The sequence below is a fragment of the Chiloscyllium plagiosum genome, unplaced genomic scaffold, assembly GCF_037043375.1.
Source record: "Chiloscyllium plagiosum isolate Xiang-an unplaced genomic scaffold, Cpla_swu_hap1 HiC_scaffold_29, whole genome shotgun sequence".
Taxonomy (NCBI): domain Eukaryota; kingdom Metazoa; phylum Chordata; class Chondrichthyes; order Orectolobiformes; family Hemiscylliidae; genus Chiloscyllium; species Chiloscyllium plagiosum.
This window is the reverse complement of record NW_028270167.1, coordinates 24,928,008-24,950,452: the sequence shown is the minus strand read 5'-3', so window position 1 is coordinate 24,950,452 and position 22,445 is coordinate 24,928,008. Positions and strand designations below refer to the sequence as shown.

The following is a 22,445-nucleotide window of genomic DNA, read 5'->3' as shown; positions in this document are numbered from 1 at the left end:
ATTGTCGTTTATTGTTAATGTGCTACTGTGATTGACGGACTATCCTTGGACCGACGACTTTAGGTACGAGACCCCGACAGATTGACTCCCCTATTTAAAAACCGACCAAACAAGCCTTCCTGGTTGACCTCTGCAGTGGGAGATAGGGGACCCCATTGTACGTTGAGCCCGGTTTTCGCGCCTTCCTTGCGTACGCGGTAGAGGCTGGGAGGTCTACGCGTGCTACAAGAAGGGAAGTCCTTCAAATCAGCCCGAGACGCGGAGCCTCTGGGCCAAGCGACGGTTACGCGCTCTGCCCATTGACTTCGCAGTCCCGAGGTGTTGGCCTCTGCAGGATCAGGCGCGGTTAGGTCTGAGTTCACGCCCCCCCCCCTTGCACTCGGGCCCCTGGTTCACGCCCAGTGTTTGTGGGGTACACACGGCCACTGAACATCAGGCGGTGAGAGAGAGACTCACGAAAACCCAGGGTCGCGCGCTCAGGAATCGACACGCGCCCCGTCTGTAACTATCCCCACCCCTGCCCAGGTTGACCCGCGGGGCTAGGGTTCGACTTACAGGGAGTGGGCTCCCCAACTGGGAGATTAATAAGCTAGTGCCAGTGACATCCCTTAGCACGCCTGCTAGCTTTACTTTAGTTTAGCTTCTGTCAAGTTACACCCGCTGCGCCCCTACCATGGGTGGAAGCACGGCTGAAGACCTAGATTGGGGGCCGGAGGGTTCCCTTACCCGTTTTATAGCCGACGAGAATAAAGAAAGTTATTAATGCTATGCTTCGCTCAGGCTGGCGACCCACTGACCTGCTGGATGTACAGTGCGAGTGGTGGGCCCGCCAGAAGAAAGATAGGTACGAGAAAGCTTGCGTCCTGGTGCTATAGGCACACGTTAGGCTTGCTGGCAAGGTTCAGCTTTATGTCCAAGACCAGAAAAAGCAAGCCACAGAGCACCTAGAAGCCCAGGCGCTTGCTGCCCGTACGGTTTTACCGACCTTATCCGATGCGCCCAGCGCCCCGCCGTCCCCCACCTGGGACTGGGAGGGGCTCACAGACAATCCGGACCCCCGGGAATCGCGATGAAAGTTGAATATACCCCCGGGGGAGGGGAGAGGGGACGGGCCACGTCCCTTGCCCATAACCCCTGCTTTAAGATGACCTACGTCTCCCTGACCCCGGGCGACACCATGAAGCTTCTGGACAGGCTCCCCGCCCTTAAGCCTCGGCACAATAACGCTGAATTTTGGCAGAGGCTTAGGGAGATGCAGATCTGCCACAACCTTCACAATAGGGACGTGGCCAGCCTGGTCTGGACCAAACTCCCGGAGAACCTGTGGTCCAGGCGCCAGCTCGCGCACCAGAATGGGTCATGGTGCGCTGACCTCAGCGACAGCCGTCGCGAACAGGAGGTTGCCCTCGCCGACTTCAAGGCTGATGTCAGCGAGGCGCTCAGCCATACACCGGTCGACTGAAACGCCATTGTGGGTATCACTCAGAAACCTGGGGAGGGCGCCCAGGAATATGGGGTCCGCAAGTTTGAGGCATTCCGAGCACACAGCGGGGTTCCTGACGCTGATAGGCAGAACCCTGCATTCATCCAATTATACAAAGACGGCCTGAGCCCCGCACACCAGGCAGTCCTACGGACCGGCCTGGTGCCCTATGTCACCTTTGCGGAGCTTGAGAACTGGGCCATGTCCCTTGACAACCGAGCGGCGCCCTCCGTTGCGGCAGTTTCGACGGACGAACCGGACGTTTGCTTCTGCTGCAAACCGCAAAGCCCAATGCCCGCTCTCTTTCCGACGCCCCTGGGGTCCGGGTCCGAAGGGGGGCCAGCCACCTTCACAGCCGCACTCCTCGCACCCCCACGACCAGGATCACCCCAGACAAGGGGTCAACAGCGACCCCAGACCCCACAAATCCCACAAACCCCGCAGCCCAAGCCCGAAACCCACCGCCCCCGACTTGGATCAACTCAGTCGGGACCATCTGCTCGAGCTTTTACAGCTGCTCGGTCGACTCAAAGACTGAGTAGCGTCGGCCCCCGTCCCAGGAGCCAACCCCCCCGTATCTGGGTTTCCGCATCGCTAGGGGGCCGCCGATGCAAGATTTTGATTGATACGGGAGCGTCGGTCTCCCTCACCGACCTCGACCTTCCCTCAACCCACCACTCCATTTCCATTAAAGGGATTGGGGGAAGCTCGGTTATTGCACGCCGAAGCGAGGCCGTCCTCCTAGAGGTAGACAACATTTTACTCCCCGTGCATTTCTGGGTTTGCCCAAACTCGGAGGGGACGATTATGGGTATCGACCTTATGGGCGAACTGGGGGCGGTGGTGGATGCGTTCCACCACCACCTCCTGTGGACATCCCGCAAATTTCACAAGAGCACTGAGGGGAGCTGAGGAGCTGTGAAGGCATCTTCTGGAGGTCATCCAGTTGTTAAGCTTCAAGGTTACAATGAAAAGCCAATCAACCTGCGATGTTCATTGGTACTGCTGATGACCACTATTTAAGACCACATGGATTCTACCAAGTGCACAGAATCACTGGCAAGACTGTTGCTACAGCTAGCCAAGAAATTATATTTACCAGTACAAAGGTTCTTGAAATTCCCCTTCTGCCTGAAAACAATATGACTGCCAGCATTGACTGTGCAGGAATTTTGAAACTACACAACTCTGATATTGAACTTCGCAAGGGTGAAACTGACATTGGAAGAAAAAATACAAGAGTTCGCCTTGTTTTCCATGTGCATATCCCACAGCCCAATGGAAAAGTTGTCTCACTGCAAGCAGCTTCCATTCCTGTTGAATGCTCTCAGCGTTCAGCTCAGGAACTTCCTCAGATTGAAAAGTACAGCACCAATTCATGCTCGGTCAATGGTGGAGAAGAAATGATCGTTAATGGCTTCAATTTTCTTCCGGAGTCTAAGATTGTCTTCCTTGAAAAGGGCCCTCAATGGGAGGTGGAAGGAAAAATTATCAGGGAGAAGTCACAAGGGGTTAATCTTGTTGTTGAAGTCCCTCCATACCATAACAAAAATTTTACGTCTGCAGTTCAAGTTCAGTTTTATGTTTGCAATGGCAAGAGAAAAAGAAGTCAGTCCCAGCGCTTTACTTACATGCCAGTACCTCATCATTGCCTTCTTTAGACTGGCCTTTGCCAAGTCAGTATCTACAGTATGAATTGAAAATAGAAGTCCAGCCGAAGACCCATCACAGAGCTCACTATGAAACTGAGGGACAGGATGACGCACTATATCAGGCAGCTGGACGCGCAACTGCGGTCCCTTAGACAAACTGCGCGCGACCAGCAGGACATTAGGGACCAGACAAAACTGCAACCGCATCTGCCCGCCCAACCCCTTCCCGGCGTTGGGGACAAAGTCCTGGTCAAGGCCGCCCCCGACCGACCCGGCTTCGCCTCCGGTGGCTGGGACCGCACAAAATTATCCTCACCAGCGACACTTGCGCCTGTGTCGACATGAAAGGAAAGGGCAGATGGAAACACTGGTCCCAGCTTAAACCCTTCCCTTAAGCCCCGATCGGGCAGACACCCCCCCCCTCCCCTTTTGACTTGACTCTAACCACCTCCTTTTTCTCCTTACAGCACGGTGGGCAGACCGGTCCGGGGGGGCCTGCTCCTACACACACTAACCCTACACCCTTGGTAAGGGTGCCCCTCTCTCTCTCTCTCTCTCTCCCTCTCGTCCCACAGACCATGCTTCACCGGTGCACCGCTCTCCTCCCTGCTCTCCTCTTCGCCCTACAACTGATGCCTTCGTTCCCCGAGATACATGACAACTCCTACCACCACGGTGTTGCCTTCAACGCGTCCGAGGCCATCTGTATTCCTGCAAGGGACAAGCCTGACGAGATCGACGTGTTCTACAACGCCTGGCTGGAGGTCCTCCCGGGCGTACAGACACTCTGTTTATTCTGCACGTCGGAGCGCGACCCGCGGCCGACCTGCCTCCGGCGATGGACTTGGGGGGTTGCATGTTCGGGACAATGTGTGCCATGCCGGAGGACCTCGCCTCTGCCCCGGCCTTTGATGCTTTTACTTTACGGCATCTGTCTGTTTGCGGGTATTATGAGCCCACCAATGCCGCAGTAATCTCCTTGTATTTGTGCTTTCCACCCGGCCCAACCACACCACCCCCGACCACGACTCCCGAGATATTGCCGTGCCCCTCTCTGGGACCGGGGCCCGCGGGGGGACTGGTATTGTGGGATGAGGGAGAGGCCCTTTATGACAACGTCCGACACGAGGTCGTACCTGTGCTGGTCAATATATCGGGCATCCGGGTACCGGACTATTGCACAGCACAGGTATGCAACCTATACGCCATGATGGGGAAGGAGGTTATAGAGAGGGCCATAGACGCCATGGAGGCAACCCACTACCGGACCGACATACATAACACGCACACACAACGACACAGACGGGACATAGTCAACGATGCTCTCACAGGACTCAACACGGGGACATCCATTGTAGACTCCCCAGACATTCAGGGCCTTAACGAAAAGATCGAGCAACTAAAAGGGGTAATGAGGGACCTGCTACAAAGGTCTCTCACAGATCAGGCAGACCAGGCATTCCTGGGGGAAGAGGGAGCATATATCCAGCTTGACGGCATTGCAGTCCTGGAAACACACGCCCACACCATTAACCGCCTTATAGACCGGGAAAGAGAAAACACGGCCCATATCCACGAGGGGCAGCTGTGCCATGCGTATGGCCTGTGGATGGTAGCCCAGATCCGGCATAATCTTGACCAGGTCCAAAGGGGGGAGGTGCCCGACTGGATCGCCAGCGCCAAACTGGCCTCACTTGCAGGGCGCTCAGGGCCGCTCGACAGCCGGACTCTGAAGGGTATGACCAGAGTATACCCATTGATTCCCGACTGTGAGGTCAGTGAGGCGACAGGAGTCGGGATTGTCCTCCTGATCCCCGTGGTCACCCCAGGGTCTGGGCCATTTCCCCTGTTTCACATTGAGAACATCGGAGTTATACGGGAAAACGCTTCCCTCAAATATCGTTTAGCTCACCACACAGCCATATCTCGAAACGGCACTGTGTACGGGGTGCCGCTTACAGGCTGCAAGTGGCGGAGGGCAATTACCATCTGCCCTCACCCCTTATGAAGGAGTGAAACAGCGGAATGCGGGTTCAACCGGACACAGGGCTGCACCCTTGAAATCGAACCCACGGGCCCCCACTTCACTAGGGCGGGGTATGGTGGAAGAGGACAGTATTGTGTTTCCACTCTTGAAACCTCATTTTGGTATAACGGACTGCAGTGCCCGATTCCCCAGCACGAGTTCTGCTTCACCCTCAGGCGCCCAGTCACGTTTGGGCAAGCTCACATCTCAGAGGTCCGACGACGGAACCCCGAGTCCATACAAACTACCGACAAATTCAGGGACACCCTCAGGGAATATCAGGAGCCCGACCAAGCCCCCATCCCACATTTGGCCGAGGTTTTACGGGAGCTTAGGATCCGGGTAGGGCACTCAGTGAAACTGTACCACCAGTTGCAATCACATATAAAGGACCTAGAGGGGGACACAGAGACAGCTCTGCAGTCCCAGGGCTGGGCACAGAGGGTGTGGGATTGGGGTCTAAACGTAAATATAGATCCCTGGATCCGAATCATCTCGCACACCATTGTAGGCATATAGTTACTGCTGGCTCTGGCCTGGCTCCTCGTGGCGTGTCACTCATGCTGTCAGCACAAGAAATGAAAGGCCAGAAAGACCATGCTCCACGCCATAGACTCCTGGCAGGCGATCAGGCACCACGAGCTCTCAGGGCTCGAGTTAATGTAACCATCTCCTGGGACTATCCAAAGGCCCCATGACTGCAGCATGACGGCCAGCGGAATGTACCACGCGAGGAACCGACTTTCAAGGTATCGGCATCGGGGGTGTGGACGTGTCCAACCCCTTGCCGAAAGGGGGGATTGCAAGCGGGCATCAGAGCCGCCCCGCATTTACCACGGGACTATGCCTACATCGGTAAAACTATAGGAATTCATTTTGTGTTTTAAAAACGGACGGCAGCCGCAGCTTAAACCCACAGAACTCAGCAGCTGCCGGTCCGCCCACGTGACCGGGAGATGGGAGCCAGAGGACAGATCAAATCCACACTAGGCCAGACACTAACCATGACTCATAGACCGAAACTCCAGAGCTAATTAATATGGAAACCCATCTCCTAATCAAATCAAGAGACTGACTGAAACACAACCATATTCATCAATACAGAACCATCCTGACACAAAGGACAGGCATCCACCAGACAAGAACGAACAGACTAATACACACCAGCACCCCAAGAGAACAAAGGGGGTTGCTAGCCCCCAGCCCTCACAGACAGAGACAAGCAGATAGTACCCAGACTCGTTTACATAATCCAATTAGCACCCTATTGTGTGTACACTGCAACTCTCTTGGGATGGCAGGAAACCCACCATTTGCACCTACTCCAGCGATGATGGGGAACTATCATCCCATTCATACTCAAAATCCTCACATCCTGACAAGGAAAGGTATATAATGTGTAGCAGCGCGCGGGAACAGCAGAACAGCTGAGATTCGGACCTCGGTTGGTCTCCGCCGGTGTTACTGTATCAATAAACATTACTGATTGTTGAACCGCACTCTGGGCTCGGACTGATATCATTTCATCCGTGCTAACAACCGGTGGAAGAAAGATTAAGTATTGATGTATTCACAGTCTCTTGACCCCATCAAAACATGGAAAGGAGAGACTTGAAGTAAACATCTCATCAATGCCTACAACCTGGACTAGTGACAGAATTGTGTATCATTAATTTGTTTTTAATTCCTTCCCTAACCTTCATATATGTGCCCTCTCTTGTCTTTTTGTGTGTCTGTTTGTATGTGTCTGTGACTGTTTGCAAAATAATACTTTTGCAGAAGGGGTAGCGTTTAAGTTATAGAAAATTTTCTTTTACCAATGTGTCTCTTCTGTCACCAGATAGACAAAAAACAATTGTTTGAAATTAATAGCTGTTTTCTTGTTAAGTTTAGAAATCTGGTGAATATTCTTTTTTTAATCAGAGTTAATCAATCAGGTAAATTGTGGACTGTGGATTGTTAGATTATATCTATTTTGACTGAGAGTCATAGAATCATACAGCATGGAAACAGATTCTTCGGTCCAACCAGACCATGCCAAACATAATTCCAAACTAAACTAATCCCACCTGCCTGCTCTTGGCCCATAAAACTCCAAACCTTTCTTATTCATTTACTGACCCAAATGTTTGTTGAATCTTATAATTGTACCCACATCTATCACTTCCTCAGGAAGTTTATTCCAAACACGAACCGTCCTCTATGTAAAAAGAAATACCCCTTATATATTTCTTTAAATCTCTCTCCTCTCACCTTAAACATGTGCCCCCTAGTCTTGTGATGACTTGATTTCCAGCCCACTAACCCAGTGAGTCATAACATTCTCTATAGAATGTAAAATATGCTGAATGGCTACTTTGCTGCCTTTCACAAGAAAGGTTTTATAATTGAAATGAGGCAGATTCTATGAAAACATCACTTATATGGCATAATTCTCATCAGAAGGCAAAATGGTGCTGCATCATAGGTGACCTAATTAAAGAAATCCCAGAGGCAGACAGATTCCTCAGTGCTCTGAAAGGTAGGGAAATTATAAAGGCATCCTCCTGACATCTGGAAGAGAGTAGAAATCTCCCCTTGGAGCTGTCTGAAATGATACACTCAAACAGTTTATAAACATATGCCATACTCCACAGGATGGAAGACTTATTCACATAAGAATAAAGAAATTCATGAACCAAGATGCAGTTCATTTCTTTTCAAACTTCTCTTCAAAATAACGTTCTGATTAGTTTTCAAGATTGAACTAAACAAATGCACAAGAATCAAATTGAAGGAAGATTGGTCACCTTATCTGATCTTGTAAGCTTTTAAAATCATGTAAATTGTACATATCTCAACAATATCAGATGAGCAAGGTACTAAAGGAAGGAATGTATTGTAATGCTATCTATTAGGAGGGACAAAGTATTTGACAAACTATGAGACTGAAGGCAGACACGTTGCCAAGACCAGACGGCCTGTATTCAATGGTTTCAAAGGAAGTGGAGGCATTGGTCAAAATATTCCAGCCCTCCTTGCAGTCTGGAAGGATTCCAGCAAATTGGAAAACCATTAATGTGACACCCCTGTTAAAGAGAGGAGTATAAATCAGTTAGTTTAATATTGATCATTGGGAAAATGCCGCAGTCCATTATTAGGGAAGAAACAACAGGAGATTTAGAAAAGCTTAAAGGAATCAAACAAAGTCAAACCTAGCTTTGTGAAAGAGAAATCATATTTGACAAAATTTGCTAGAGTTCTTCGAAGATACAACAAGCAGAGTTGATGGAAGGGACCTGCTAAATGTAATGTATTTGGATTTCCAAAAGTGCCACATAAAAGATTATTGCATACGAGGTAATAGTATAGACAAGAGTGTATTACAATGAATTGAGGATTGCTCAACACACAGAAGACAGAGTCTGGATTAATGAGTCCATTTCAGGGTGGAAAGGTGCAACTTGTAGAGTGTAACAAGGCTCAGTCCTAGTGCCTTAATAATTCACTATCTATTTAAATGGTTTGGAGGAAGGGACAGATTTAATGTATCCAAATTCGCTGGTGGACTAAAAATAAATGGGAGGGCATGTCCAGAGGAGGACATAAGAAATTTGTAAAGAGATATAGATAGGTCAAGTGAGTGGGCAAAAACATGGCAGTTGGAATTTAATGTAGGAAAGTGTGAGGTCATGCACTCTGGTAGAAGAATCAAAATGCAGATCATTACTGAAATGGAGAGATTGCAAAAAGAGTGCAAAATAAAGGGATCTGTGTGTTCTAGTGCCTGAAACACAAAACACTAGCATGCAGTGCATCTGTTGGAATTTTAGCCTTTAATGCTGGGGGTTTGAATTTATAACTAGAGAAGGGCAGCATGTTGGCTCTGTGGTTAGCATTGTTGCCTCACAGCATTGGGGAGCTGGATTTAATTCTAGCCTTGGGTGACAGTCTGTGTAGAGTTTGAATATTCTCTCTGTGTCTGTGTGGGTTTGCTTCGGGTGCTCCAGTTTGCTTCCACAGTCCAAAGACATGCAGGTTAGGTCAATCGGCGGTGTTGAATTGTCCATTGTGTTCAGGGATGTGTAGGTTAGGCTCATTAGTCAGGCGTAAAAATAGAGTAATAGGCTAAGGGAATGGGTCTGCATGGGATACTCTTCGGAGAGTCAGTGTGGATTTGTTGGGCCTAATTCTATGATTCTATGAAGTCGTATTATAAACGTACTGGGTATTGGTGAGGCTGGACTTAAAGTATTGTATACAGTTTTGGTCCATGTATTTCAAACAGCACAGACTGGCATTGGAGGTTCTTCAACAGAGATCCATTAGGCTGATTTCTGGGATGAAGGATTTATTTTTAAAAATTCATTTGCAGGATGTGGGCATCACTAGTTAGGAGAGCATTTACTTTGGATTAGTGGTGCTGGAAAAGCACAGCAGTTCAGGCAGCATCCGAGGAGCAGTAAAATCGACGTTTCGGGCAAAAGTGGAGAGCATTTATTACCCATCCCTATTTTCCCAAGAGACCAGTTAAGGATCAGCCACATTGCTCTGGGTCTGGAGTCACGTGTAGGCCAGATCAGACAAGGACAATAATTTCCTCCCATAAAAGTCATTCGTGAACCAGGTGGATTTTTTTCCCAGATAGCAATCGTTCCATGGTCATCATCAGACTTTTAATTCCAGATTTTATTGAATTCAATTTCCACTATCTGTCCCAGCAGGATTCAAAGCCACGTGCACACATCAATACCTAGATCTCAGAATTAATAGTCTAGCATTAATACGGCCATCACTTCCCCTTGACTGATCAAGAATAGTTAAACAGGTTATGAATTTATTCATTAGCATTGAGAAGAATGAGGGATAATGTTCTTGGAACATACAAGAGTCTGAGGGAGTTTAACAGGATAAATGTTGAGAAGGTGTTTCCACATCAATCTTGGGGATGTTATTACAGAATAAGAGGATACTAATTCAAAACTGAAATATAAAAGACTTTTTTTCTCCTGGAGGATAGTGAAATTCTGTACCCCACAGATTTTTGGAGACTAAATCACTAAATGTGTTTGAAGAAGAAATGGATAGATCTTTGAAATATCAAAGAGTTGAAGTCGATGAGGGGCAAGCACAAAGGAGGAGGTGAGGCCTGGGGTAGATCAGCTATGGTTCAATAAAGTAGCAGGGCAGACTTCAGGGGTCGTTGCCCTACTCCTGCACGTACTTTTTGTGTTGAGCTCTTCAAAGTAATCAATTTCCCAGCATGATGATTTTCAAGATGACTTTAACAAACAGGTTTTGCAGTCTGGCTGAAACGGGTAGCAAAAGAGTTAAAGTGGAAATCACTATTGAACTGCTCAACACTTGTGCCAATAACAGCAAGTAGACAATAAATGGTTGCTATAGTAACAGTGGGCCAGATACTGCAGAATACAGAAGGAGAGTTGAAGACAGCAAGAGGAAAGATTTAGAGCTACACTAGATGTGACATTCATTATATTAAAATAAATAAGCACTTCACTAGATCCCCAACTTCATGTCATTTTGGACAAAATTAGGATTTTAAAAGATGTTCATTTGTGATCTCTAAAGTCTCCAGTTTCAATGCTATACTTATTATCAGTGTCTCCATAAGTTTAAACAATTTGTGGAATAAGATTCCACTGTTTTAAGTGGATTCAGGTATGAAGAAATGGATTGATCAACAGCTTATTTTCTACCTTGGGATCTTTTGGAGCATCCTATATCTGGGTAGCAGATCAATATGGACAATAGATGTCCTACTTGAACTTGCACATCAACTGTTCCAGGAAAGGATATACAAATAATTGTATTAGTAACACTTGCACTTTCTTCCCAATTCGCTTTTCCTATATGTCCACTTTCGAACTGCTCTGAACCATTTCAAGGTGAACAAGTTTGATCATTTTAAATTCATTTCTTAGTCAAAATATGGCATTCTAGTTTAGACAGATTAAGTATGAATTTCCAATTGGTTTCAGATATCTCTGATATTGATGATTTATATTGGATGTACATGTTCATTAGCATTGGGTACAGTCAAGCTGCACCCAGTTGTGATATATCACCCACCATCCTTCATATCTGCTCACTAAACTAAAAATGCAAAAGCTGACTGTGATCTTTGCTTATGTCACAACACCCATATCACCAATTTGTTTTTTTTTTGCAAATTTCAGTCTGAATCCTGATTTCACTGAAGCTTTCTGATGGCAGCAGTTTATTTATCTGAAATCTTCACCAACTTTTGGTCACATCTTTGGTTTATTCACTTGGCCCCTTATCACTCCCTTTGGCTCTTATACAGTTGTCATTCAATGCCTTATTATCGCTATCATAGATCCTCCCTCATGCTCCGTTTCCCCTTCCTACTTAAAACCGTACTGCATTTCTAACTTTTCCCATCTTTCTTAAAATACTAACTCTGAACCTTTCTCGATGAACGCTGTTTGAGTGGCCAAATATTTCTAGGTATTTTGGTCAATTTACTTGTGGGATACTTTCTGACAAGATTTGTGAACAATGCTCATCATGGTCCCATTCCCCAGAAACAGGTAATGGAGATAATTTCTGTTTCTGGTTTTGTGCATAACAGGCTGATATCTGACAGAAAATAGAATGGCATTTTGACTTGCCTGCTTAATGGTGCTTTGACAGTCCAGGAAATATTATCTTTAGTCCTGTGTTCCCAGCTAGAATGAGAAGGGAGCTTGATGAATCAGAATCAAATGATGCTAAGGACATTTTCTTACCCCCACAGTTGGAGGATGTGTAAATAGTGTAAGCACTATGCAAAGATAACAACTTGTAGTGATATGTAGAGTAAAGAGTTAATTGTAACGGTACTGCAATGTGGCTACTGAACATAGAATCATATAATCCCTTCAGCTTGGAAGCAGGCCATTCAACCAATTGAATCCACACTGATCCTCTGAACAGCATCCCACCCAAACCTTCATCCTACCCTATCCCTACGTTTCTATGGCTAATCCACCAAGTCTGCACATGCCTGGACACTAAGGGGCAATTTTGTATGGCCTATCCACCTGATATGCACATCTTTGGACTGCGGGAGAAAATCAGAGCACCTGGAATAAACCACACAGACATGTGGAGAATGTGCAAACTCCACACAGGCAGTCACCCGAGGGTAGAATCAAACCTGGATCCCTGATACTGTAAAGCAGCTGTGCAGAAGGATGCCAGATCACAAGCGAAAGTGTCCTGATGAAAGAAGGTTCTAGTGAAGCCCTGTTCTCCATGCTTTTGTTTATAATTTAATGGTTAATAAATGTTACTATTCAAATTATACTGATATGTTGCCCAGTCATTCACTTTCCCAAACTCCTAGAAGTTGCTAGTAGTGTTTACATACTCACTACATGACAAAAAGAACTTCTGCTTCTGCCAATAGCTCTGATTGCCATTTTCACTATTCATTCAGCTCCATGATAAAATGATATAGAGCTTTTTGGGAGATTTTTCTACAAGGGGTTTGTATGCTTTTTTTAACCTTAAAGGATTTGAATATTGTGTTATCGCTGTAGCTTTTGAAATATGGAATTGAATTTATATCAATTTGGGGATCTTCCACCATTTACACTTCAGTAATAGAAGGAGGATCAAAGGCAGAATAAAACAGAGTCAAAACTGAAGGGAGGCATGCTCCCTACCTCTACAACAAAACCCACAGGTCAGAATAATATCGCTGAATTTACCTGAATAAGCATTGGAAAGTTTGATTCTTTCAAGGGAAAGACATACTTGTGAGGAGAAACTGAGGACTGCAGATGCTGGAGATCAGAGCTGAAAATGTGTTGCTGGAAAAGCGCAGCAGGTCAGGCAGCATCCAAGGAACAGGAGAATCGACGTTTCGGGCATAAGCCCTTCTTCAGGAATGAGGAAAGTGTATCCAGCAGGCCAAGATAAAAGGTAGGGAGGAGGGACTTGGGGGAGGGGCGTCAGAAATGCGAAAGGTGGAAAGAGGTCAAGGTGAGGGTGATAGGTCGGAGTGGGGTGGGGGCGGAGAGGTCAGGAAGAAGATTGCAGGTTAGGAAGGCGGTGCTGAGTTTGAGGGATTTTACTGAGACAAGGTGGGGGGAGGGGAAATGAGGAAACTGGAGTTCATCCCTTGTGGTTGGAGGGTTCCTAGGCGGAAGATGAGGTGCTCTTCCTCCAACCGTTGTGTTGCTATGGTCTGGCGATGGAGGAGTCCAAGGACATGCATGTCCTTAGTGGAGTGGGAGGGGGAGCTGAATTGTTGAGCCACGGGGTGGTTGGGTTGGTTGGTCCGGGTGTCCCAGAGGTTTTCTCTGAAACATTCCGCAAGTAGGCGACCTGTCTCCCCAATATAGAGGAGGCCACATCGGGTGCAGCGGATGCAATAAATGATGTGTGTGGAGGTGCAGATGAATTTGTGGCGGATATGGAAGTATCCCTTGGGGCCTTTTAGGGAAGTATTGGGGAAGGTGTGGGCGCAAGTTTTGCATTTCTTGCGGTTGCAGGGGAAGGTGCCAGGAGTGGAGATTGGGTTGGTGGGGGGGTGTGGACCTGACGAGGGAGTCACAGAGGGAGTGGTCTTTTTGGAACACTGATAGGGGAGGGGAGGGAAATATATTCCTGGTGGTGGGGTCCGTTTGGAAGTAGCAGAAATGACGGCGGATGATACGCTGTATATGGAGGTTGGTGGGGTGGTAGGCGAGGACCAGTGGGGTTCTGTCCTGGTGGCGGTTGGAGGGGCAGGTCTCAAGGGCGGGGGAGCGGGAAGTGGAGGAGATGCGGTGAAGGGCATCGTCGATCACGTCTGGGGGGAAATTGCGGTCTTTGAAGAAGCAGGCCATCTGGGTTGTACGGTATTGGAACTGGTCCTCCTGGGAGCAGATGCGGCGGAGACGAAGGAATTGGGAATATGGGATGGTGTTTTTACAGGGGGTAGGGTGGGAGGAGAAGTAGTCTAGGTAGTTGTGGGAGTCGGTCGATTTATAGTAAATGTCAGTGTTGATTCGGTCGCCCGAGATAGAAATGGAAAGGTCAAGGAAGGGGACGGAGGAGTCTGAGATGGTCCAGGTGAATTTGAGGTCGGGGTGGAAGGTGTTGGTAAAGTGGATGAACTGTTCAACCTCCTCGAGGGAGCACGAGGTAGCGCCGAAACAGTCATCGATGTAGCGGAGGAAAAGGTGGGGGGTGGTGCCAGTGTAGCTGCGGAAGATGGACTGTTCCACATATCCTACGAAGAATCAGGCATAGCTGGCGCCCATGCGGGTGCCTACGGCTACTCCTTGGTTTGGAGGAAGTGGGAGGATTGGAAAGAGAAGTTGTTCAGGGTGAGGACCAGTTCAGTCAGTCGAAGGAGGGTGTCGGTGGAAGGGTACAGGTTGTTACGGCGGGAAAGGAAGAAGCGGAGGGCTTTGAGTCCTTCGTGATGGGGGATGGAGGTGTACAGGGACTGGATGTCCATGGTGAAGATAAGGCGTTGGGGACCGGGGAAGCGAAAATCACGGAGGAGGTGGAGGGCGTGGGTGGTGTCCCGACCCTAGGTGGGGAGTTCTTGGACTAAGGGGGACAGGACCGTGTCGAGGTATGCAGAGATGAGTTCAGTGGGGCAGGAGCAGGCTGAGACAATGGGTCGGAGTTAGGAAGTCAGGTTTGTGGATTTTGGGCAGGAGGTAGAAACGGGTGGTGCGGGGTTGTGGGACTATGAGGTTGGAGGCGGTGGATGGGAGATCCCCTGAAGTGATGAGGTTATGGATGGTCTAGGAGATGATGGTTTGGTGGTGGGAGGTGGGTTCATGGTCAAGGGGGCAGTAGGAGGAGGTGTCCGCGAGCTGGCGCTTAGCCTCAGCGGTGTAAAGGTCGGTGCGCCAAACTACTACCGCGCCACCCTTGTCTGCCGGTTTGATGGTGAGGTTGGGGTTGGAACAGAGGGAGTGGTGGGCTGCACGTTTTGAGGGTGAGAGGTTGGCGTGGGTGAGAGGGGTGTAGAGATTGAGGCAGTCAATGTCACGGCGGCAGTTGGCTATGAAGAGATCGAGGGCGGGTAAGAGGCCAGCACAGGGGCTATGAAGAGATCGAGGGCAGGTAAGAGGCCAACACGGGAGCTATGAAGAGATCAAGGGTGGGTAAGAGGTCAGCACAGGGGCTATGAAGAGATCGAGGGTGGGTAAGAGGTCAGCACGGGGGCTATGAAGAGATCGAGGGCGAGGCCTCTTATCATGGAGGAGGTGGAGCCCACTGCTTCTTCCTTTCCCGCCATACCAACCAGTACCCTTCCACTGACACCCTCCTTCGACTGACTGAACTGGTCCTCACCCTGAACAACTTCTCTTTCCAATCCTCCCACTTCCTCCAAACCAAAGGAGTAGCCATGGGCACCCGTATGGGCCCCAGCTATGCCTGCCTCTTCATAGGATATGTGGAACAGTCCATCTTCTGCAGCTACATTGGCACCACCCCCCACCTTTTCCTGCGTTACATCGATGACTGTATTGGCGCTGCCTCGTGCTCCCACGAGGAGGTTGAACACTTGCGCCCACACCTCCCCCCTCACTTCTCTCCAAGGCCCCAAAGGAAACTTACATATCCGCCACAGATTCACCTACACCTCCACCCACATCATCTACTGCATCCGCTGCAGCCGGTGTGGCCTCCTCTATATTGGGGAGACAGGCCGCCTACTTGCGGAGCGATTCAGAGAGCACCTCTGGGCCACCCGGACGAACCAACCCAACCACCCTCTAGCACAGCATTTCAACTCCCCCTCCCACTCCACCGAGGATATGCAGGTCATTGGACTCATCCACCGCCAAACCACAACAACGCGACGGTCGGAGGAGGAGCGTCTTATCTTCCGACTGGGAACCCTCCAACCACAGGGGATGAACTTGGACTTCACCAGTTTCTTCATCCCCCCTCCCCCCACCTTGTCTCAGCCGAATCCCTCCAGCCCGGCACCGCCTTCCTGACCTGCAGTCTTCTTCTTGACCTCTCCGCCTCCATCCTACTCCGACCTATCACCCTCACCTTGACCTCTTTCCACCTATCACATTTCCAACGCCCCTCCTCCAAGTCCCTCCTCCCTACCTTTTATCTTCTCCTGCTGAACACTCTCTGCTCATTCCTGAGGAAGGGCCTGTGCCCGAAACGTCGAATCTCCTGTTCCCTGGATGCTGCCTGACCTGATGTGCTGTTCCAGCAATAAAGTTTCAACATACTTCCATATCTGCCACAAATTCACCTGCACCTCCACACACATCATTTATAGCATCCACTGCACCTGATGTGGCCTCCTCTATATTGGGGAGACAGGCAGCCTACTTGTGGAGCGTTTCAGAGAACACCTCTGGGACACCCAGACCAACCAACCCAACCACCCCGTGGCTCAACACTTCAACTCCCCCTCCCACTCCACTAAGGACATGCAGGTCCTTGGACTTCTCTATCGCCAGACCATAGCAACATGACGGTTGGAGGAAGTGCGCCTCATCTTCCGCCTAGGAACCCTCCAACCACAAGGGATGAACTCAGATTTCTCCAGTTTCCTCATTTCCCCTCCCCCCACCTTGTCTCAGTCAAATCCCTCAAACTCAGCACCGCCTTCCTAACCTGCAATCTTCTTCCTGACCTCTCCGCCCCCACCCCACTCCAACCTATCACCCTCACCTTGACCTCTTCCAACCTATCGCATCTCCAACGCCTCTCCCCCAAGTCCCTCCTCCCTATCTTTTATCTTGGCCTGCTGGACACACTTTCCTCATTCCTGAAGAAGGGCTTATGCCCGAAACGTCGATTCTCCTGTTCCTTGGATGCTGCCTGACCTGCTGCATTTTTCCAGCAACACATTTTCAGCAAAGACACACTTGTGCTGTCTTCTGCAAGAAATCCTATAATCAACTCCTAAACTCACATTAGCATTCCTTTTGGAGATAGAGAATCTTCTTTGCTGTCAGTTTCTTTGAGGTTGTTATAAGAGATATCAACAGCATGCAAGCATTCACATTGATACTCCTATGGACATCAGGAGCAGTGCAATAGGGTCCGGGGTCACACCTGATTCTCCTAATTCTTAAGTGCTCCTCTATGGGCAAAGTTATACAATGTATCTGACTTGATCCAATGCAAGACTGTCCACTCTGTTGATGTATTGCTAATGTGTAATAACTAGGAGCTGACATCATTTGGGATAACGCCCAATATCCTGAAGACAACCATGATTCTTTATATTGCAGCAATCCTCCATCCACCTCAACACTGGCCTCAACGCAATGTGTTGGCACGTACTTGTTCAGTGATAGTTGGACTGTCCACTGCATACTTACATCAATCATGACTCTTAGGGTCTCATGCCCCACTGCATAACTCTGCTACAATCAGAACCTTAACTCAAACTATGATCCTCTGGAGACTTTAAATAATATTCATGTTTTATCTAGAGATAAATCATAATCCAGCCTACAAAGAATATTCTGTGTGGCAGAAGAAATTTGAACTCCTATGTCCTAACTGGTGAGTTGCCAATGAGGAGCATATTTTTCACTGGCAGCTTACCCTCAAATGTACTGCACAGGGGTAGCTTAGAAACTAGCACAACTCCCTGCAGTCTCTACAGCTTCTGCTTCATCTATCAGGAAATGGATCTTACATGCAAGAACAGTGTATCTGCCTGGGGTGCTCATCACAAGTATCCAATTTGCTTTGCCAATCAATAACCCACCATCTCCCGCATATGTCAATAAGTATGTTCCAGTGTGCTAGCAAGCTGAGGGATAGCTAATATTTTCTGACACCGAAATTCTTACTATTTCTGGCAACAGAAAGGGTTATCTATTTCACAGCTAAACAGATTAAGAAATAAGGAAGTAACACAGTCAGACGTTAACTCCTGCCTGAAAAGAAATATGCTGAGAATCCCAGATTTGAGCTGTGAGATACATAAGAGGTGGGTCTGACATTAGCAGTACACATCATTTCAGTCTTTTCAACATTACAATCAGCAAAATTGAAATCTATTTACTGTATAAAAAGCCCTTAAGGCTAACTTCTGAGGAAGGTATGGTTTTGTTCAGGATTGCAGATTCGTTTTTATTCACTGCACTCTATTCACACTAATTTAGTTGATATTTGTGCAGGAAGGAAGGCCACAGCTGCTGCAAGAATTGTGGGACAATAAACAAACAAATTGTGTGTCCAGGTTCAATTTCTTCATGCATTATTTAAATGTAATGTTTACAGCATTATGTTTTATAAAGCACTGCTGAGCTTACCAATATAGTCTTCATCAATAAAACATCTAGAGCTAACATATGCATTGAAAAGTACAATTAGACCATTATCCCAAGGTAGGGAAAAAATGGAGGCTGGGCCAAATAAAGGAATATTCACTTGCTTTAAAAAAAACACATTTAAAGGAATTTTGACAGAGGCAGAGATGCTATACAATGCATATTGCATTGAGGCCAGTGTTGAGGTGGATGGAGGATTGCTGCAATATAAAGAATCATGGTTGCCTTCAGGATATTGGGTGTTATCCCAAATCATGTCAGCTGCTAGTTATCACACATTAGCAACACATCAATAGAGTGGACAGTTTTGAATTGGATCAAGTCAGATGCATTCTATAGAGTGATTTTTGAATGCTCAAGACACAATTGTTACAACAAAATAAGTGAATGGAATGGAGAGTTTGAGATTGAGGGCTATAACACTTGAGATTACAGCTACAGTGAGGCAAAAGATCATGAAGGGATCTGAGCAATAATTCAGAAAGCTAAAATGTAAAACATCAAATGTTTGTAAGTATGAGAATGTAAATAAAGAAGCTAATTAGAGGTCAAACAGAAAACGGTGTCAGAACTTGAGTTACCATTGTAAATTGATCAAAGTGAATGAAACTAAATATCATAATCCTGCTCGTCCACAGATTTTACAATTGTGTCAAGTGTGCAACGTTTTGAGGAGTGAATAGACAGACATTGAGAAATCTTTCCAGTGCTGTAAAGTAGCTTTGAGTGACCAATGATATATCTAGGTGAAGAGATATGCGGGCAAACATCATAGCATGACTTCCCATAATTATCAGACTATTTCCCTGTCTTAGGTAATTATTATACAAGGGGAAAGTTTCTTCAAAGAACCTTATCCTTTGTTTTGTTCTGCTGTTGTGTTCTGCTAAATGTGACAGACTGTGAGACTGATAAGCTCCAATGTGAAACATCTATCTGAAAGCTCATTGTCACCAAATTAATCAATTATTGCTCAAAAATACAGCAATCAAGTCCAGCTCTCTATGTCAGAGATGTGAAACTTGCATCATTTATATGCTGGGACTTCCTGACCACAATTAAAGATTTCAGAAGGAAAACATCCATGTGCGTTTGCAAGTGAAACATTTCAAAATGTGGTACCTATTCCTATGCTATGTTTATTGTAATTCACTACAAGACTTCGACTTGACATATATGCAGCTTTGGTTAATTTTGCATTTTTCTTGTGAAAATATACTTTGAATGATCTAAAACTTTGAATCAAGGGATAAGTGATGACCAAAGGATTTGAATAAGCAGTTAATTTGATCAAATGATTCTGAAATCCAAAGGTGCAAGATGACATGGAGACTATTTCCATACTTTTAAATTCTTTACACTGTGAAATTCTTCTCTATATCCCCTTTAAAAATGACCCAAGGCTCTTTGGTCTTACTAGCTGTCTCAGATTCATTGGTGTCAGTTTCTCCACTAAATGTTCTGAGCTCTATATCAAACTGCACAGTAACATAATCTGGCGAGATAATCCACTTGTGATCTGAACCAGAAGCTCTCATCTTCTGAGTACTCATGATTAATTACTCATGTTTGTCTCAAAACTTCATGAAGGCAGATGGAGTGAACATGTTGTGATATGAATCATTAACCAGATTTATTTCTTATCAAATGAATGTGCAGAATAACAGGGTATGACTGAACTCAACAATATAACTACATTCACGTCACAATGCGGAAAGGTGTTTGTACTTGACTTAAAGCTATTTTTCTCTTGTTGCTCTTGAGAAACTGAGCTTACTCTGGAACTGTTGCAGTCCTATGCTGAAGGTAGACCAAAAATTGCTATTTGAAAGGGCATTTCAAGATTTTGACCCAAAAGCACTAAAGGAAAAGTGATATATTTCTGAGATAGGATGGTCAGTGACTTAGAGAAGAAGTTGCTGGAGATGGGTTCCCATGTATTTGCTGCCTTTGGCTTTTGAGCTGCAAGTGCTTTGGGTTTGGAAGTTGCTGTCTAAGGTGCCTTGATGAATTACCGAAGTGCATCTTGCAGATGGTATGGACTGCTACTACTGAGCAACAGTAGTGGACAGAATGGTTCTTTGTGAATATGGTGCTAAACAAACTGGCTGCTTTGTCCTAGATGGCATCAAGCTTCCTGTGTGTTATTGGGGATGTACATACAGGTGGATGGGAAATATTACATCATACTGGACACACTTGTGCCTTGTAGATGGTGGACAGGCTTTAGGGGGTCAGGAGGTGAGTTACTCACTGCAGAAAAACTTTAGTCTGAGTCCAGTATAATATAATGACATTCAAAAAAATCATAATGATGCACAGAATTAGGAGACATCAGTACAGGAGAAAATGCCAGTCTAAAATGAGCATGTGAAGTAAGAGATCTTAGATACTACTATAAGTATGTATTTTACAACTTACTGCATAAAGATGTATGCAAATAAGTATTACAGCACATAAAGATCTGAAGAGCCTTAACTGGTGATAGGAATCAAGCAGGCTCCAGGACAGCACAGACTGACAACCTGAGATCTTCCAGACAGTTATCTCATTGTGTGACAGTATTAACTTAAAACACAAGACAAAGCATTCAGTGTCACCTTTGCATCAAAATAGCTACCCTCCCATCCACTTCATGAAGCTGAAATCACCAGCTTAATTTAAGCAACGGATAATTCAGTCGTGACATTCAGTTCACTTCTATTTATTTTCCAAAAAAAGGTGAAGGGTTAATTTTCTAAAACAGTTCTGAGAGAAAAACAAAGTAAGTATTTAATTAGTTACCTTCAAAAGATAACTACTAAGTTATTCTACATGGTTTCAGGATTTCTGACACGGGTAGTCAGGAAAAGAGAGGCTTTCACAGCTGAGCACAACATGATTGGCATCTTCTTGCACAGCTTGATGCATACACCCCAAGTAACTCATTATCTCTCCCACATACTTGAAAGCTTGCACAATGGAATATGATTGTATCTAATAGTGCAGTTAGTTGGTTGCCTGATTAATAAACTAAAGATAGCCTTGTGCAAAAAAAATATGGAAATTATAGATTTTTTTCCCAACATTATCAAAAAGCACAAAGCTGCACAGGAAAAGTAGAGAGTATACATTTGAACATGGATTGGCATTCCAATGACATTCAGTCTGAAATTCAATTATTCAAGAAAAGAATAAATCTTCTTTTTATAGACCAATGGATCACAAAGAGAGATGTGTAACAAACATTTTATCACTTTAAGTAACAACGAAGTGTGAAGAATTAAATTCTCCAGCATTTTTAGTGATGGCTGCAATGATTGAGATAAGATTTTTTAAGTCATGGAAGATCAGCTTAAGATCAGAATCAATCTCGGCATACATGGGTTTCAATTCATGTCAATCTACCAATAACCAGGTGAAGTCATCAACCAATTTGTTGGCTGATCAAAGGTACAGAAAATGATTTCACAAAAGTTAAACAAGTTGAAAGACTTGTGGAACCAATCCTTGGCTCTACACCCATCAAATCTTTCCAAAAGGCACTTCAGAATAACTCTAAAATTATACCACAGATACTCTTGAGAAGAAGGATGCAAGTTCAAAGCACTTGTAATAGGCCAATTACAGCTACAAGTGCTTGATTTTGCAAATACTATTTCAACCATCAACAAGAACAGCAAAAATGTTCAAGTAGTGTATTTAATGTGGCTTATGTCACCTATCAAACAAAGGCTAACATATTGTGACATATGTAAATTATGTTTTACAAGAGGGCATTGAACTAAGAAGTGCAAGAAATCTAAACGCTCAGAAAAACCCAAAGTGTAACACGATGTTCCGCAGCAGGAGGCAAACGAGGAACAATTTCGAAGACATTGTCAAATATCCATCCAAGCAAATCCACTAATACATGAAGTTACTGCAACATTGCAGGTTGTGGACTCTAGTCAGACAGTACATAGGGTCAATTACACACAATTATACATTGATAACATTAGAAAAGCTGAAATCTTGACCTCAGTCCA

The 22,445-nt window shown here is 46.2% G+C and overlaps 1 protein-coding gene and 1 pseudogene across 1 annotated transcript; both read left to right on the top strand.

Moving 5' to 3' along the window:
- The first annotated feature begins 2,472 nt into the window (after positions 1-2,472).
- Positions 2,473-3,144, top strand: LOC122540551 (nuclear factor of activated T-cells, cytoplasmic 3-like). The gene has a single exon (XM_043676417.2). It carries the CDS (start codon positions 2,473-2,475, stop codon positions 3,142-3,144), a length of 672 nt encoding a protein of 223 aa, XP_043532352.1.
- Positions 3,145-4,342: 1,198 nt separating this feature from the next.
- LOC148142274 (uncharacterized) lies at positions 4,343-5,743 on the top strand (annotated as a pseudogene).
- Positions 5,744-22,445: the final 16,702 nt, after the last annotated feature.